This window comes from Salvia splendens, chromosome 19, assembly GCF_004379255.2.
Source record: "Salvia splendens isolate huo1 chromosome 19, SspV2, whole genome shotgun sequence".
Taxonomy (NCBI): Eukaryota; Viridiplantae; Streptophyta; class Magnoliopsida; order Lamiales; family Lamiaceae; genus Salvia; species Salvia splendens.
The window spans coordinates 24,364,520-24,380,771 of NC_056050.1; the positions used below are offsets into that span (position 1 = coordinate 24,364,520).

The window sequence follows — 16,252 nt, forward strand, 5'->3', positions numbered from 1 at the left end:
TTGTAAACAATTATTAAAGTTTGCTTTATATTAGTCATATATGTATTTACTAAAAATAAACTATTTAACGGATTGATAACAAAATTAAATTGAAAAAGAGAGTGGTATGTATTTAAACAAAGTTAATCGGAAGAAAAAAAGTTAAGTGAGAAGGCTCGAACTCAAGCCAATGCCTTCGAGACGAGCGTTCTTACCACTGGGTCATCGACAGCTTTTGTTTATGTAAGACTACATATAGTACTATTAAACACCACAGTTTTGGGGGTACAGTTGTACCCCCTTGTTACCGTGTATACGCCAGTGCACACAATTCGATCATGCATTGGAAAAATATCGACGTTAGCTTTAAATATGGGTACTTATTATGTTGAATTTTGACTATAGAAATTCGAATGTGATGAAAATATGGCATGAAATTAATTGTTGTCATAAAACTCAGATTCTTTTGTAGAAATATATTATCTGTATTCATAGTTTTCCAAAAATATGTTTGAATTTAATTCCCATTAGATTATAGACTTTGAAACTTTGAGACTTTGATTTATTGACCAACGAAATTCAATTGAAATGCTATTTTTTATTAAAAAATGTTATTTGACAAAAATTTGAATTATGTTAATTAAAAAACAACGAGTAACCACACATAATATTTGTAAAGTAATAAAGTACATAGAAAATTTGTTCCACATAGTTAAAATATTATTATTGGTTATATGAATTCAATGGAATAAAGCAAGGAATGACGGTGGAATGATGGGACAAGATTAGTTGGACATAATATATAGTAGTGCCGACCCTTTGAAATATAGTATCTTTTTTTATGGATGCTTTTTTTAGAAATGAAATTATATAAGGTTTGAAAGCATTCTATCAATATTAATTATCATATGTGTTGATACATTTCTTCATAAAATACTTATTATTTTATTAACAAAATAGTGTGGCTCCACGTGTGAACCTTCAAGATAGATATATTTTCTAGTTTTCATGTTGTTATTTTATCATGTATTTGTTGTTGCGTTGGTTTTATTGGTTTTTTGAGTTATCTTTAATATAATACTGTTTTGCTCATCAATTCTTTACCTTAAGTCCTTTTTTTCATTTGTCAATAAAAAAAGTGGATCGGTTGTAATAGAGACATAAGAAATTGAAGAATATAAATGAAATAATTATATACATCTCACTTTTTTTACTAATAGACATCAATAATTCAGCACATAATTAACGTAATTTTCAATTCGATATGTATCAATAGGTCTTTAACGTTGTTCAATTCCGATAATTATCAATGATAAGCACGATGCAAGTGAAAATCATTCGTAAAAAAATCTAACAAGTGCATAGGTCATCTATAATTAATAATATTGCAACTTTTATTCTTTATAATTCTCATATACGATGTATATTATTAAATATTGTCTTAGTCAAAGTAGATAATATATAGCGGGCGAAAGGTAATATAGTAGTAAGAAACAATATCATTATATTAAATTTAAAAATAAAATATAAATATATATGTAGAGAAATGATATGGTACATATTTTATGTGAGCACCTGATGTTAGTACCACATTTGTTTGAAGCACGTTTAGCGTTGTTTATTTTGTTTCATATATTTAGTTTGATTCTAGTTCATTAAAAAATGTTATTGTAAATTTTAATTTCACAAAATTCATAAAAATCAAACTCGATATGCTCGATTTCTCTATAACTTCAAATAAATTAATAAAATAACAAATCGAGCTTTGATTTTTAGTAATATTTTAATAGTAGTATTTTGTGAAATTAAAAATTTTAATAGTAATATTTTTTAATGCACTAGAATCAGAACAAACAACGCTGAACGTGCTTAGGGTGTGTATCATATAATTTCCCACGTATTCAGTATTAACAAATTTAATTCTCAACAAATCTAACTTGTGAAGAGAACCTTGGCCCCTAATGCAGTTCATATGTAGGAAATGATCCACTGGTAGGACGATCTAAAAAGGAATATGAATCATTTAAAGTGAGACGGATGAGTATTTGTTGTTCATGATAATTGCAGTTAGTTGATAGACTTTGAATTTGTAAATCTCAGTCTGGGTTTATTGGCATTCCAACAAGATGATGCGCCTCTCAATCTCAAACACCAAGATATGTCATGTTGAATAGCCTTAGCAATGAGACTTGACTTTACTACGAAGATGAATCCTGGAATTCAAACTCTTTGATTGCCTTAGCACCAAGAATTCGAATTGTATATCTTTGTTGATTTCTCTGGCCCTCATTCTTTTTAGATGGAGTTTATTTTCAATCTTTTTCATCAATGTTTTCAATATAACACGTTACTACGTCATATTTAATTCTCATGATACTATAGTTCAATGCTCTTTATGGACAAAACACGATTCTAGATTTTTTTTTTGATGCATAATACAAAGAGCTCAAACCCCTTAAATGCTCTTTATGGACAAAACACGATTCTAGATTTTTTTTGATGCATAATATAAAGAGCTCAAACCCCTTGAAAGATGAGAGTTGCAACAAAACTACTCTGGAAAGTCAAACAACAATCAGACACAATAAAACAACACAGATGTAACAACAGCATACGGGAGAAAGCAATAACCAAGTCTCAAAACACACCCAGGAACCACGACCTAACCACCAAGCTAAGCCTAACATAAGCCCAAGTGAGAAAGAGGTTGCAGCGGAGCGAACAACCATAACACCGAAGAAAGAAACGAGCCAAGGCAAACCACAACCAACCGTCAAAGGAGCAGACTAAGAAAAAAAACACAAGAGATCAAACCTACACTACCTCTTGTGTGTTCGTTTAGCCGGACCAATCAATCAAGTTCTTAGGAAGTGTTCTAGTGAAAATGGAAAATTTGGGGATCATCCTTTCATCCTCGTTCCAAGTCTCCAAATCAACCTTTTCTTCTTTAAATCCCAATATGATAAAAGGTTTTGGAAAACAACCTTGTTTGGGATGTCCAAAATAGACCACGCCATAACACAAAACAAGGTCATTGAAATCTTCGGAATGGAGCACCAAGCCAAAAGAGCAGACAACCATCAGCTCCTTGGGCATACAAATCGAGATATTCCATATGCCGCAACAATAGTACCAAAGGTTGCTAGACACCTTGCAACAAAAAGAAGAGGTGTTCTACTATCTCGAGGTCCTTCCATGCAGAAAACACATCGATCATCTTCAACTCTGGACGTGTTGAATCTAAATAATCTCTCTTTGGTATAAATGAAGAATACAAATCAAATAATTACATCCATGCAACTTTTTTCGACTAATAGACGTCAACACATATATAATTAACGTCATTTTTCAGTTCGGTATGTATCAATAAGTCTTCAACGTCGTTTCGATAATTAACAATGATAAATATTCATAAAAGACATCTAACAAGTGCATAAACCATCTATAATTAATAATATTGCGGTTTTTATTTTGTATCATTCTCATTTACTAATACGACGTATTATTAATACGGTCCGAGTAAAAGTAAATATAGTGGGGAAAGTGTAATAAAGTCGTGAGTAATTGATGGAGATTTACTTTATTTTATAAATAAGTACTACAATAAAACAAAATAAGTTAATGTTTTTAAGAGTATTAAGTGATGTTGTTCGATAATTCATTAGAAGAAACATTAGACGAAAGATAAAATTATATAAGAACTAGTATTAACATTCGAGCTATGCACGGGACATAAGAGTTTCAAATAATGAATATAAAATATAATAAATATATAGAAAATAAGAATTGAAAGAAATATGGAGATTTAAAAAAACAGAAATGTACTTATCTTGTCTCACTCAAAATGAAGAATTTACTACTCCCCAGTGAATGAAACATTTGTGCAATTTTAATTTATAATTTAAGTGAAGTAAAAACAATAAAATTAATGACAAAAATAAGATGTGTGACTAATGATCAAAGACTATGAATTAATTAGAATAAGATATACAAATAAAGAAAATATGTGTGAGTAAAGATGTTTATTGAAAGTGCTATGCAAGTCATTAATCCAAATAAAAGGTAAATTAATATATAAATTTAATAGCTTAATTTATAAAAAATTAATTTGAAAAAAAATATATGGACTATTAAACATATCCACATTAAATATATGAATAATTTAAATCATATAAATTTAAAACTTCTTTGAGAAGTCAAGTTAGAAAATTTGTATTATCCAATAATCACATTTTAGATGACTGTTTATTTCTTTCTTTTAATTTCAGACCATAGCATAACTTGATATACATTTCCAAAGACTAAATGAATTTTTTATATTTGAAAGAATAAGTTTCTTACTTCCCGCCACATATACGTATAAAAAGTAAATTACTACTATCACTTAAAATAACGATAATATTTTATGCATCTTGTTTGTTTTGAATAATGTGAGAATTTACACTACTCTTTATATTAAAAAGTATTGCAATAAATGATTAAATCTCAATTTTAACTTAAATAAATGGAAGACAAACTAAACTCTCTAGCACAATTCCAATTTAACTCAAATATAAGGCTAATTAATATATAAATTTAATAACTTAATTATAAAAAAAGTTAACGGTAGTGCACTATTTAAATGTGTTTTAACACTTCTTCAAGAAGTTAGCATTTTATTGGGCTATTATTTGTCCAGTTGTTTTGCCTTAAAAAATTGTTTTTGCCTTAAAAAATTGTTTTTGAATAGAAGACACCTCGTCTTTCAATTTTCCCTCCAAAAAGGGTATTAATGACTTTTCATCAAACTTGCAATTTAGATTAGTATAGATAATACAGTCATACACTAAGCAACTATGTATGTCACCAAAAATAAAAAATATGTCACCAACGAACGATAAAGTGAAGACAAAAGATAAGTTTTTAAATTATTTGAAAATCGAATTTAAGAAAAATAGAATAGTATAGTTAGGGGAAAATCAAATCTTCATTAGGTGGAGCCCACACGATGCAGACGTATTATTTACCTGCTCGGTTCCGCATACAATAATTGCCCTAGAAAAAGCATATTAACACTAGTACTCCTTATTATTAGTATTAATATTAATATTAAATCTTACTATTATTATTATTATTATTATTATTATTATTATTATTATTATTATTATTATTATTATTATTATTATTATTATTATTATTATTATTACTTGTATTTAGTTCACTTTAATTCAATCATTCAACTTTACGAATTTTCTCTCTCAAAACGCACACACAGAGACTCCACTTTCTCTCTCTAAAACTCCCTGTTTAGGGTTTCAGGAGGCGCCGCTTTTGAATTAATACGATCCAGGAGTGAACTCTTCATTCGCTCTCTCCCCTCCTCGACTTTTTCCCCAGGTGATTCCACGTTATTGCTTCGATTTCGAGCTCATTTTCCTTTTGTCTTTTGGTATTAAACTATATTATGTTGGTTGAGTAATCCAAGATTAAATTTTATGGTGAAATGAAAGTGGAAATGTTTTTTTTATTTTCGAAAATGAAAGTGGAAGTTTGATAGGCGTTTTGCCCAATTGGGGGATTACTGGATCTGCGTGTTGGGGCGATCTGGTTGCGTAGTTGAAAATCCTTAAGGTTGGAAAAAGTCATGATCTCTTATATAGCTAATAAAAAAAATAATGAGATTGCGATTGTTAATTATTGAGTCTATTTTGATGTATCGGACTGAAGGTGTTTTCTTTTTCCAGTGTGTAGCTGATGTTACTCTTTTTTATGTTATATTTATGCTTTCATTTGATTGATGGAACCTCCATTACTGGGTTGATTTTGGTGGCAATACTGTTATGATAGGTTTGTGCAGTTTGGGATAGACTGTAGTGAATAGCTTGCTTTATTTGACATATAAGTATATATTATTGGATTTAGGGAGTTTTCTTTGGATCTGTTTCACTCTGGTGCCAGCTTCCGCAGCTGGAACAGCTACCTAAAGTCCAACTTAGTAACTTCCATGAGAGAGTTATTTAGTCAGTGGGACTTTGTGTTGTTTGATTATGGTTTTATGTAAATATATTTATTAATCAACCATTTTTTTTGTCTTGATGTATAATGCTTTTGTGTTGTTTTGTGTCCCCATAAATTGACTATAGTGAATTATATAACCTTTATTAAACTGGGTGGATTTTGGTGGGAGTACTATAATGATAGGTCTTGTGCACTTTGGGGTAGACTGTAGTGAACAACTTGTTTTATTTTGAGATATAATTGTTGGATTAAGAGAGATTTGTTTGGATATGTTTCAGTCTGGTGTCACAAACTTACTTAGTGACAACTATTAGAGAGTTATTTCATCTGCGTGACTTTGTGTCAATTATTCCTTTTTACTGGAACATGCTTCTTACTCGACCATTTATTTATGTCTTAAAGTTGATGCTTTGTGTTGTTTATTTCCTACCGTGTTCACTAGGAGTATTTTCTGATGTAACTATGTACTTTTAGTACGGTGAAAGTTTCAAACTGGCGTAATACACAGCAACTTATCACTTCATCATGTTATTTGAATTAATATGTTTTGGTATTGACAGGTAGGATATGGCTATGGAAGTCACTCAGATCCTTCTAAGTGCACAGTCAGTTGATTCAACAGTAAGAAAGCATGCCGAAGAGAATTTGAAACAATTTCAGGAGCAAAACCTCCCGGCTTTCCTCCTATCCCTTTCTGTAGAGCTTGCTAGTGAAGAGAAGCCTGTTGACAGTCGTAAACTTGCTGGTTTGGTTTTAAAAAATGCTTTGGATGCGAAGGAGCAGCACAGAAAATATGAGCTCGTCCAAAGGTGGTTGTCATTAGATGTTTCTGTGAAGAGTCAGATAAAGGCATGCTTATTGCAGACCCTATCATCTACTGCTAGTGATGTTAGGTCAACTGCTTCACAAGTGATTGCGAAGGTTGCAGGCATTGAGCTGCCACAGAAGCAATGGCCTGAGCTTGTTGGGTCTCTCCTATCAAATGTTCATCAGGTTCCACCTCATGTTAAGCAGGCTACGATTGAAACTCTTGGATACTTGTGCGAAGAAGTAGCTCCGGAGACAATTGATCAGGATCAAGTGAATAAGATACTGACAGCTGTTGTTCAAGGTATGAATGCCAATGAAGCTAATATTGAGGTCCGGCTTGCATCCACAAGAGCTTTATATAATGCTATTGGATTTTCCCAGGCTAACTTTTCAAATGATATGGAGAGGGATTACATAATGAGAGTTGTTTGTGAGGCCACACTTTCTCCAGAAGTGAAAATCCGGCAGGCGGCATATGAGTGTTTGGTCTCAATTGGCTCCACATATTATGAAAAACTAGCTCCATATATACAAGACATCTTTAACATCACATCCAAGGCTGTCCGTGATGATGAAGAACCAGTTGCTCTCCAGGCAATTGAATTTTGGAGCTCAATATGTGATGAGGAAATTGATATACTGGACGATTATGGAGGTGATTTCACCGCAGATTCAGATGTTCCCTGCTACTATTTCATCAAGCAGGCACTCCCTGCTCTTGTTCCCTTGCTGTTGGAGACACTTCTCAAGCAAGAAGAGGATCAGGATCAGGATGAAGGTGCCTGGAATCTTGCAATGGCTGGTGGTACTTGTCTTGGCTTAGTTGCCCGGACAGTGGGGGATGACATTGTACCACTTGTCATGCCATTTATTGAAGAAAATATTACAAAAGGTGATTGGAGGCAAAGAGAAGCGGCCACTTATGCATTTGGCTCAATATTGGAGGGCCCATCACCAGACAAATTAACCCCTATTGTTAATGTTGCCCTTGGTTTCATGCTCACTGCCTTGACTAAAGATCCAAGTAGTCATGTGAAGGACACAACTGCCTGGACCCTTGGGAGGATATTTGAGTTTCTTCATGGCTCCACTTTGGCGACTCCCATTATTACCCCATCCAACTGTCAACAGATTATCACAGTTCTCTTGCAGAGCATGAAAGATGCTCCAAATGTTGCTGAAAAAGCTTGTGGTGCTCTTTATTTTCTGGCCCAAGGTTATGAGGATGTTGGTCCAACATCACCATTAACACCTTATTTCCAAGAAATTGTGCAGTCTCTTCTTAATGCCACTCATAGAGAAGATGCAGGCGAGTCTCGACTTAGGACAGCTGCCTATGAAACACTGAATGAAGTAGTGAGGAGCTCTACTGAGGAAACAGCTCGCTTAGTAGTGGAACTTGTTCAAGTCATTATGACGGAGCTTCACAAAACCCTTGAGGCTCAAAAGCTTTCGTCGGATGAGAGGGAGAAGCAGACTGAATTGCAAGGCCTTCTTTGTGGGTGCCTGCAAGTCATCATACAGAAACTAGGGGCATCAGAACCTATGAAGTATGCCTTACTGCAATATTCAGATCAGATAATGAATCTTCTTCTTCGAGTCTTTGCCTGTAGAAATGCCACTGTACATGAGGAAGCAATGCTTTCCATTGGTGCACTTGCTTATGCAACAGGGCCAAACTTTGCAAAGTACATGCCAGACTTTTACAAGTATTTGGACATGGGTCTTCAGAACTTTGAGGAATACCAGGTCTGTGCTGTCACTGTTGGTATTGTTGGGGATATCTGCAGGGCGTTGGATGATAAGGTGCTGGCTTACTGTGATGGTATCATGACGCAGCTACTGAAGGACTTGTCAAGCAATCAGTTGCACCAGTCTGTGAAGCCTCCAATATTTTCATGCTTTGGAGATATAGCTCTAGCAATAGGCGAGAACTTCGAGAAGTATTTGATGTATGCCATGCCCATGCTGCAGAGTGCTGCAGAGTTGTCTGCCCATACATCCAGTGTTGATGATGAAATGATTGAATACACAAACTCTCTGAGAAATGGAATTCTGGAGGCATATTCAGGGATATTTCAGGGCTTCAAGAACTCACCTAAAACCCAACTCCTGATACCATATGCACCTCACATCTTGCAATTCCTGGATAGTATTTACATAGAAAAGGATATGTAAGTATACATTTATCTAGTTTTGCTACTTACTCTTTTTGTTTGTTTTTCTTTTTCGCAATTATTTTCTGATTGCATTATTTTTTTTTTACTCAGGGATGATATTGTGATGAAAACTGCTATTGGTGTCCTTGGAGATCTTGCAGACACCCTGGGAAGTAATGCTGCTTCTCTGATTCAACAATCTGTGTCGAGCAAAGACTTCCTGAATGAATGTTTGTCCTCAGACGACCATTTGATTAAGGAATCTGCTGAGTGGGCCAGATTGGCTATTAGCCGTGCCATATCTGTTTGAGGCGGTTTCACTTGGTGCATATTACTTTACCTGCATGCATATGGTCGTGTCGAGTCAGGGTCAAGGTTGGGATAGTCATGTCATGTTTGGTCATACCTTCTGACAACAGAAGCATTTCTGTTGTCACTAACTCATGCATAAGCATCATGGGGTCAGGTTAGGTCAGGTCGGGTTGGGTCGGGGTTCCTTTTGCCTTGGGTTGTGGTGGTGGGGTGGGGTGGGGGGTAGTCGGTGATGGTGGCTTCTCTGAATTCTTCAGGAGGACTTGTAGGTCTAAATACCAATTTTGTGCTGGGTATGGATGCTTGTTAATGGGCTGAGCAGACTAAAACTATGTTGCATGGTCGATACGGGCTACTTTTCTTGGGTGTTCTGAAAAAGCTCCCGGATCACCCTGGTCGCTGCATCAGCTCACAGCTATTGTTTCTGTGATTAATTTGAAGTCAAGCTATCATACCCACTTTTTCTTCTTCTTTTTTTACATATCCATACATTTTTCATGCATAAACATTCCAAACTCATATAGCAGTCCGTTGCTCATTCATTTCATTCATCTAGAAAATTGCATGAGGTTCTGTCACTACTCCAATATTAGGTCACATTTCATTTGCATACATTTTTCATTAGTCCGTAGGCGTTTCACAGGTCATCATTTAGAGTCGAATTTCCGTCTGTGCACGAGGAGAAAAACTCGTGATTTTCTACTGGTCTGGTACAGATTCTTCTTCAATCTTGCTTTTGAATATGTAAAATCTATATATTTTGCTGCGACTGCGAAGTTGCAAGAGTGGGAAATGTCATGAAGTGTTGATGATATTTTGGTATAGGATTGAAGAATCAGTTTCAGTTGTTTTGTTTTATCATCCAAAGGCAACGTATTTGTGGCCTTGTTGTATTCATCTCTTATTTATGCCTTCGTTATATAACATATGTTTGCTTTTGTATTATTTTTTTGTATTACATTTTACTGCTCGCTCTCAAGTGCAAATCTTGTTCATTAATTTTCTTGTGGATATGGCCACTTTTGAGAAATTCATGTCATCTCAAATGATTTTCTACCCCTATTCATACTTTTAGATGCAATTCATGACTTTGAGAAAATTCTAGCATTATAAGTTCCAACACAAACATAAAAATGAAAAAGGGTGATCGACTTAAGAAAAAGTTGGAAAATCACAGAAGTAAAAAACTTCAAAAAAGCCATAAGATTTGAAATTTCCAAGAGATTTTTTGCCACAAAATTGTATACATTGCATATACATGTATGTAATGAATTCATGATGTAACATGCACATAGTGAAGTTGACTTACATTTTGGTAATGCATTTCATCATGATTGTATAAGCCATTGGGGATGGGTGGCAAACCCACAAAAATCACACACATATCATAGCCACTGGTGCTTATAAAAAGGCTGCCTTTCCTCCTAAATCTTGAATAAGAGAAACCATATATATAGTTTTATTGAATTCAAGAAATCCAAGCACTCATCACATTAGTCCAGTAGTGATGAACCCTAGGATACAGAGTTTAGCAATGTTGTTGATCCTCATGTTCTTGTATGCAGGTAACCAAACCTAAACTATTCTTACATTTTATGTATCACAACGTTGGATAATTGTTTGACTTTGTAATTACAATTTGTTGATAAACCGCTTCTTCTTCAATTTTATAAAGGATGTCATTGCTTACTCACTCTTGTCTACGTAGGTACGGTTAAGGGCTCGGACCACATTGAAACGAACCCTATTCACAAGGGCGGAGTCGGAGCAAATTCAAGAAAGCTTCTTGGGCTGGACCTAGTATTTGACTATGATGATGCTGGTCCTAATGGGAAGCATGACCCAAGAGGGAAGAAAGGTGGCAAAGGTCCCTAAATTATGTACTAATTAATCCCAAGATAATATAGACTTTTGATCATATATTCTCCAATAATCAGCCGTTTGGTTCCCACTTTTCACCAAATCTCGGCCCATTTAGTAACATTGTGATGGTACAAGCATAATTTTACTACTATATTTATCTTAAATGAATATAGCCTCTTGCCGTCGTTAATTTTTATTTAATTTGAATCGATGAATTCGTACACTAAAATGTGTGTAGGATGGGTGGAGGAATCGCAAATAAAATATGGTATTACTTTATCCGTTCCAAGTTATTTTAGTTGTATTCTATTTTAAAATATCCTTCTTACTTAAGTAATTTCCGTTTATAGGAAAAAAATAACAAGACATTAATCTCTCTTGCTTTTTTTTCTCATACTTTACTATCATTTCAGTCTCATATTTTACTCTTTTCACTTTTCTCTCTCTTCTATCTCCTATTTTATTTTCTGTCTTAATAATTCCCTATCTACTTGACCAATAAAAGTCACTTTCTTAATTCTCGTGCAAAAAAAAATCAAGCAACATTTAATGAAAGTAATATTACTTGGTGCAATCTTTAATTAACTAGTTTAATTTCGTGGACTTATAGACATATTATGACTCTTATCACTTTATCAGACAAGACCGAACTTGTTAATCAAGAATTATCATATAATATCAAGAAAAATAATGATGGAATGGGTGCATGAATTTTGTTTCCCTCCACTTATATGTCGTGTATAGTTTAATAATTAGTTTAATGTGGTTGGACTTTATCTTCGTGAAGCAATTAGTTTGGACAAAAGCAGTTAGAAGCACCATTATTTAGAGCATTAATCTTGACAATTATCAAAATAATTACTACATCGTGCACTGCTGGTTATGCCTTAATTAGGCATAGTGCTACCAGAACTGATTATTCAATTATGAAAATAATAAGTGCAGATATGTCTAGTCGCTGGAAAATGATACAACTATTGACTTCAATTATGAGCATTTGCACATGTTACTATGACCTCAAACCCCAAATATTAGCCTAATTCCATTTGATATGATTGGTGATTAAATCTTGAATTTCCTAGATGATTTAATATTGTTTCATCATAAATTTGGCAATGTGTAGATTTACCTATTTTGGGTCCAGCAATTAGACATCCTTAACTACAAAAACTAAGAAATGAAACTGGTTATTCATTTCTTCATAAGTTTATAATGTATTCCACACCTAAATTTAATCACAGACGGCAATCATATATTCTAGATATGCATATGATCCATCTTTTTCAAGCACTTTCTGCTTGTCCATTTCCTTATGTAACACTTAGTCACTATGATTACAAGTTCTTAGAGTGTTGAACTATTTCAATGACAGCATACCAATAACACACCTTTAGAATCGGGCACTATTTAATTTTATGTGGTATACATATCCCAAACAAAGAGTATTTAAATGCTCCTGAATGTTCTATACCTCCATCAAATTGGCATGACACAGTAGAATGAATAAAAAGTGTATGTTAAATGAAGCAGGGATTCTTGAAAGGTCAAATGGCCACTTGCAGCTCCCAACAGGAAATTCTCAAACCAGGGAATAATGGAATAAGACAATGTCCTAATATAGGCATTTCTATGTACACCTATATATCTATTAAGTAGATTAGAGCATGATGTCCATACAAAGTCAAACAACAATTGTTTGTTGCTTACATATGGACATGTGCATACAGGCAAATGCCCCCTTTTTTTTTTATTAACGTGGTACTACAAAGTTAGGCTCAAATCAGGTTCACAGCTTGTGCATACCCATAGTAGCAGCTGCTAATATCCTAAATCATCATAGGAGGGGCAGGAAAAGAACACTCTCGGTGGAGCTCTCAAAAGTAGCCCGACTCGGCTCTACCCCTAAGACAACTCTACTCGTCGATAACAAAGTAATTTCTAATGCACGATAAAGTTTCAAAGAGTCTTGAATAGTATGTTGGACTGGACTAGGTTGTTACCTAGGTTCCATTCTAAAAACAAGTAATTGGAACACAAACTACACGAACCATAGACACCCACCGGTCCCTAAAAACCAATAACCCCTAACCAAAGATGGTGAGGTCTTGTTGGGAAAAGACATAGTGATATTTTCCAATTGTATCCAAATACCTCTCAAAACATAGTTTTGTATAGTAGATCTCAGTAATATCAATACTAGCTCGAATAAGAACATGCTCGTACTAGGATATAACAAAACCAGTAGTAGTATTTATTTATCATAGAGTTCTTGCCTTAGGAAGCCAGGCCCTGGCTTGAAAGGATCATCTTCCCTGTATGCCTCAGGACGGTGAACTCCAGAGTCATTCATACGGTTGCTGATGACGTGGAGGATTGCCTTCTTAGCACCATACTCATCACGGTTGTTCTCTACGTACTGCTTCGCCTCTGCTGCAACTTCATTCACAAAATCAAACCAGTTATCCTCCGAGAGTAATAGCCTCTCGATGTCCATTGTCAGGAGCTCACCCGTCTCCCTTATCCTCCTCACCTGTTCCTCAAGAAACGGAACTCTTTGTATCCTCATTTTATCTTTTTTCGCCTGAAAACACACAACACAATAGATGGATTTATAGCAAACGCCACCTGAAAAATGAAGGTTGCAATCTTCAAAGCCCCCACGCTATATGGGGATGAATGAATACACGGGTTTTTGTTCTTCATATGTCCGAGTTTTCCAGCATACTCTAACTAAATTCAATGTCTATGAAATTCTCCTTACTCCTATTGACATCAACTGAACATCCTAAGATGTGTAAACAATCATATCCAAGCACCCTGATCAGTAACAATGATGCAAAATGCTCATGATATTAACCATTAACAAGGCTATCCAACATCAAACTCCAGCCACATATTATCATCTACCAAGTGGAATGAAAACTCCCAAACTAACTACGCAAAGATATCTTCTAATTTCTTAATTTTACAGTTGCCTCCCAATTTCCAAAAACAATTAGTAGATGATTTCACTTTTCACACTTCAAGCATTCAATCAATCGTAAACTAAATCTGAATTTTGATTACTTAACATCTGTCTCAACATTTTCCCCCAAATACATCTATAAGTAGATAAAGCTCACAATCATACCAATTTTCTCCGCCTCCACACTTGCCTGTGACTGCCCCCCGATTTCGTGAGCTCGATCCATCCTGCCAATCGAAGTTACCAAACGAAAATAAACCGAATTACTCAAATTGTAAAAAGTTAGGCAAAAAAACATCATTACTCAAAATGCAACCTGCGACTTCATAGCAAAACATAGCCGCCATTTGTTCTCCGGTTTAACTTCGATTCTCTGCACTCGATGGATCAAAAAATAGATAAATCATAGCAAATTAAGTGAGAGCAAGTGTGGGGATTACAGAAACATACAGATACAGAGAAAACGTGGAAAAATGAAGTGCAGCTCAAGCTTATCTAATTTCCTGAAAAAAAAGCTTTTCTAATTTCCTTTCTACGATATTTGAATATAATCACTCTCATAAATATTTTCATGCGGAAAATGTAAAACTACATTTTATTCTTTAAATAAATATTTGAATATAAAACAACAAGTTTAGTCAACTTCGCAATTTCGAAAGTGTAAGTAATTTTAATAATTTTTTCAATTATTCTATTGCATGGCGAAAAATCTTGTCCTATGTGTATTCATTTTATAATATGAAGTAGTATCAATTTTTCTTATTTTGTACTAGTAAGTGTACTATAATAAACGATCTGTGGTGGAATATTTGCTCAAAGCCGAACTATATATAAACTACAATATGTATGATTTATATTCATTTTAAATTATTTTTAAAGATTATAGTAGCATATAAAATAAGTTTTAAATAAACATTTTTTTATAATAGATAAATTTGATTTGATCAAATAAATTTATATTAGTCTCAACCACTTAGATTATTTAAGTTTAAATTTTGTTACAAAACGTATAAATGTCATTTATATAAGTTTTCGCTTGATGGAATTTCGAAAAAAGTCGATGAAATTGGAGATTTTATAAAGAAAAGATTTACAATTTGATACTCTCTCCGCCTAAAGTTACTTGAGTTATTTATCTTTTTAGCTAAAAACAAAACATCTAATCTCACCTACTTTATTCTTTCTTTTACTCTACTATCTTCTTTCTCTTACTTTATTCTCTCATTTATTTTATTTAACTCACTAAACATAACTTTTTTAAATCACGTACCGAAAAGAAACGCCTCAAGTAACTGAGACGGAAGGAGTAGTATATAATATTTGAACTTAATAATCTTTTGACTAGCCCACACTTTTCACAAAATACAATAAAGTCTATTACCAATGGGCATACGTATGAATTTGTTGTTTCTTTCATTGGATTTTAAATAAAACTTTTATATTCTCATACTTTTATTACTTTAAACCTTTTGGTTTTGGAGCTTTGGTAGTAGGGTAGTTATTTCAACGATATGAAGCATGAGGTGCGTTATGGTGATACCAATTTTAAAGTGACAACGTACCATCAACCTTGTGGTACCACATGACACATTATCCTATAATATTAGGGACGTATATTGCAATATTTATTAGTAGGCGGTAGATGGATTTATACAGATTGCATGATAGTAATAGATAGATTGCATTATTGTTTATAATGCAAAATAACTGCATAGAAGCAATCAATCTATATATATAATACAAATTAAATATTTTATGCCTATAATGCAATACTCAACAATCTACGCTGCAATACACCATTTATTATCATGCAATCTAAAATACATCTAAAACACTTACTAATGTACTATATATTACATGATATGCCCATAATATTGTAGAATAAATATGTCACGTAGGGTTGGTGGTGGTACATTGTCATTTTAAAAAGAATAGTGAATCTTAATACATCCCATTGTTTATATACTGATATGTTAATATTTAATACGGAGTAGTTCTTTAAAGTAGTAGTAATAAAGTTATACGCCCTGTACATTTATTGATTTATATAGAGTATATACTGTATCTTCTACTTAAAATAATAGTACTCCGTATTTCTTTTTGTGAAATTATAAACTCGCACTATAATTAGCCTAATATTTATAAAGTGATCCGGTTTAATCTTCTC

At 33.7% G+C, this 16,252-nt stretch overlaps 2 protein-coding genes across 3 annotated transcripts; one reads left to right on the forward strand and one right to left on the reverse strand.

Moving 5' to 3' along the window:
- Window positions 1–5,189: 5,189 nt before the first annotated feature.
- LOC121779529 (importin subunit beta-1-like) lies at window positions 5,190–10,202 on the forward strand. The gene is made up of 3 exons (XM_042176862.1): window positions 5,190–5,355; window positions 6,537–8,960; window positions 9,057–10,202. Exons 2-3 carry the CDS (start codon window positions 6,544–6,546, stop codon window positions 9,253–9,255), a joined length of 2,616 nt encoding a protein of 871 aa, XP_042032796.1. The 5' UTR covers window positions 5,190–5,355; window positions 6,537–6,543; the 3' UTR covers window positions 9,256–10,202.
- A 3,047-nt stretch (window positions 10,203–13,249) lies between these two features.
- LOC121778471 (protein PLASTID TRANSCRIPTIONALLY ACTIVE 7-like) lies at window positions 13,250–14,651 on the reverse strand. 2 transcript variants are annotated; one of them, XM_042175828.1, is made up of 4 exons: window positions 14,536–14,651; window positions 14,402–14,458; window positions 14,251–14,312; window positions 13,250–13,701 (listed from the first exon to the last, which is right to left on the reverse strand). In XM_042175828.1, exons 2-4 carry the CDS (start codon window positions 14,430–14,432, stop codon window positions 13,372–13,374), a joined length of 423 nt encoding a protein of 140 aa, XP_042031762.1. In that variant the 5' UTR covers window positions 14,433–14,458; window positions 14,536–14,651; the 3' UTR covers window positions 13,250–13,371. The 2 variants fall into 2 exon arrangements, with proteins under 2 accessions (XP_042031762.1, XP_042031761.1); XM_042175827.1 differs by having other exon boundaries at window positions 14,402–14,607.
- Window positions 14,652–16,252: the final 1,601 nt, after the last annotated feature.

Excerpts from the sequence above, each read along its gene's own strand:
- LOC121778471 (XM_042175828.1), bottom strand. The coding sequence starts at position 14,432 with ATGGCGGCTATGTTTTGCTATGAAGTCGCAG. Across the intron at positions 14,313-14,401 it reads GTTTTGCTATGAAGTCGCAG|GATGGATCGAGCTCACGAAA; the intron begins GTTGCATTTTGA and ends TTCGATTGGCAG. Across the intron at positions 13,702-14,250 it reads TGTGGAGGCGGAGAAAATTG|GCGAAAAAAGATAAAATGAG; the intron begins GTATGATTGTGA and ends GTGTGTTTTCAG.
- LOC121779529 (XM_042176862.1), top strand. The coding sequence starts at position 6,544 with ATGGCTATGGAAGTCACTCAGATCCTTCTAAGTGCACAGTCAGTTGAT. Across the intron at positions 8,961-9,056 it reads ATTTACATAGAAAAGGATAT|GGATGATATTGTGATGAAAA; the intron begins GTAAGTATACAT and ends TTTTTTACTCAG.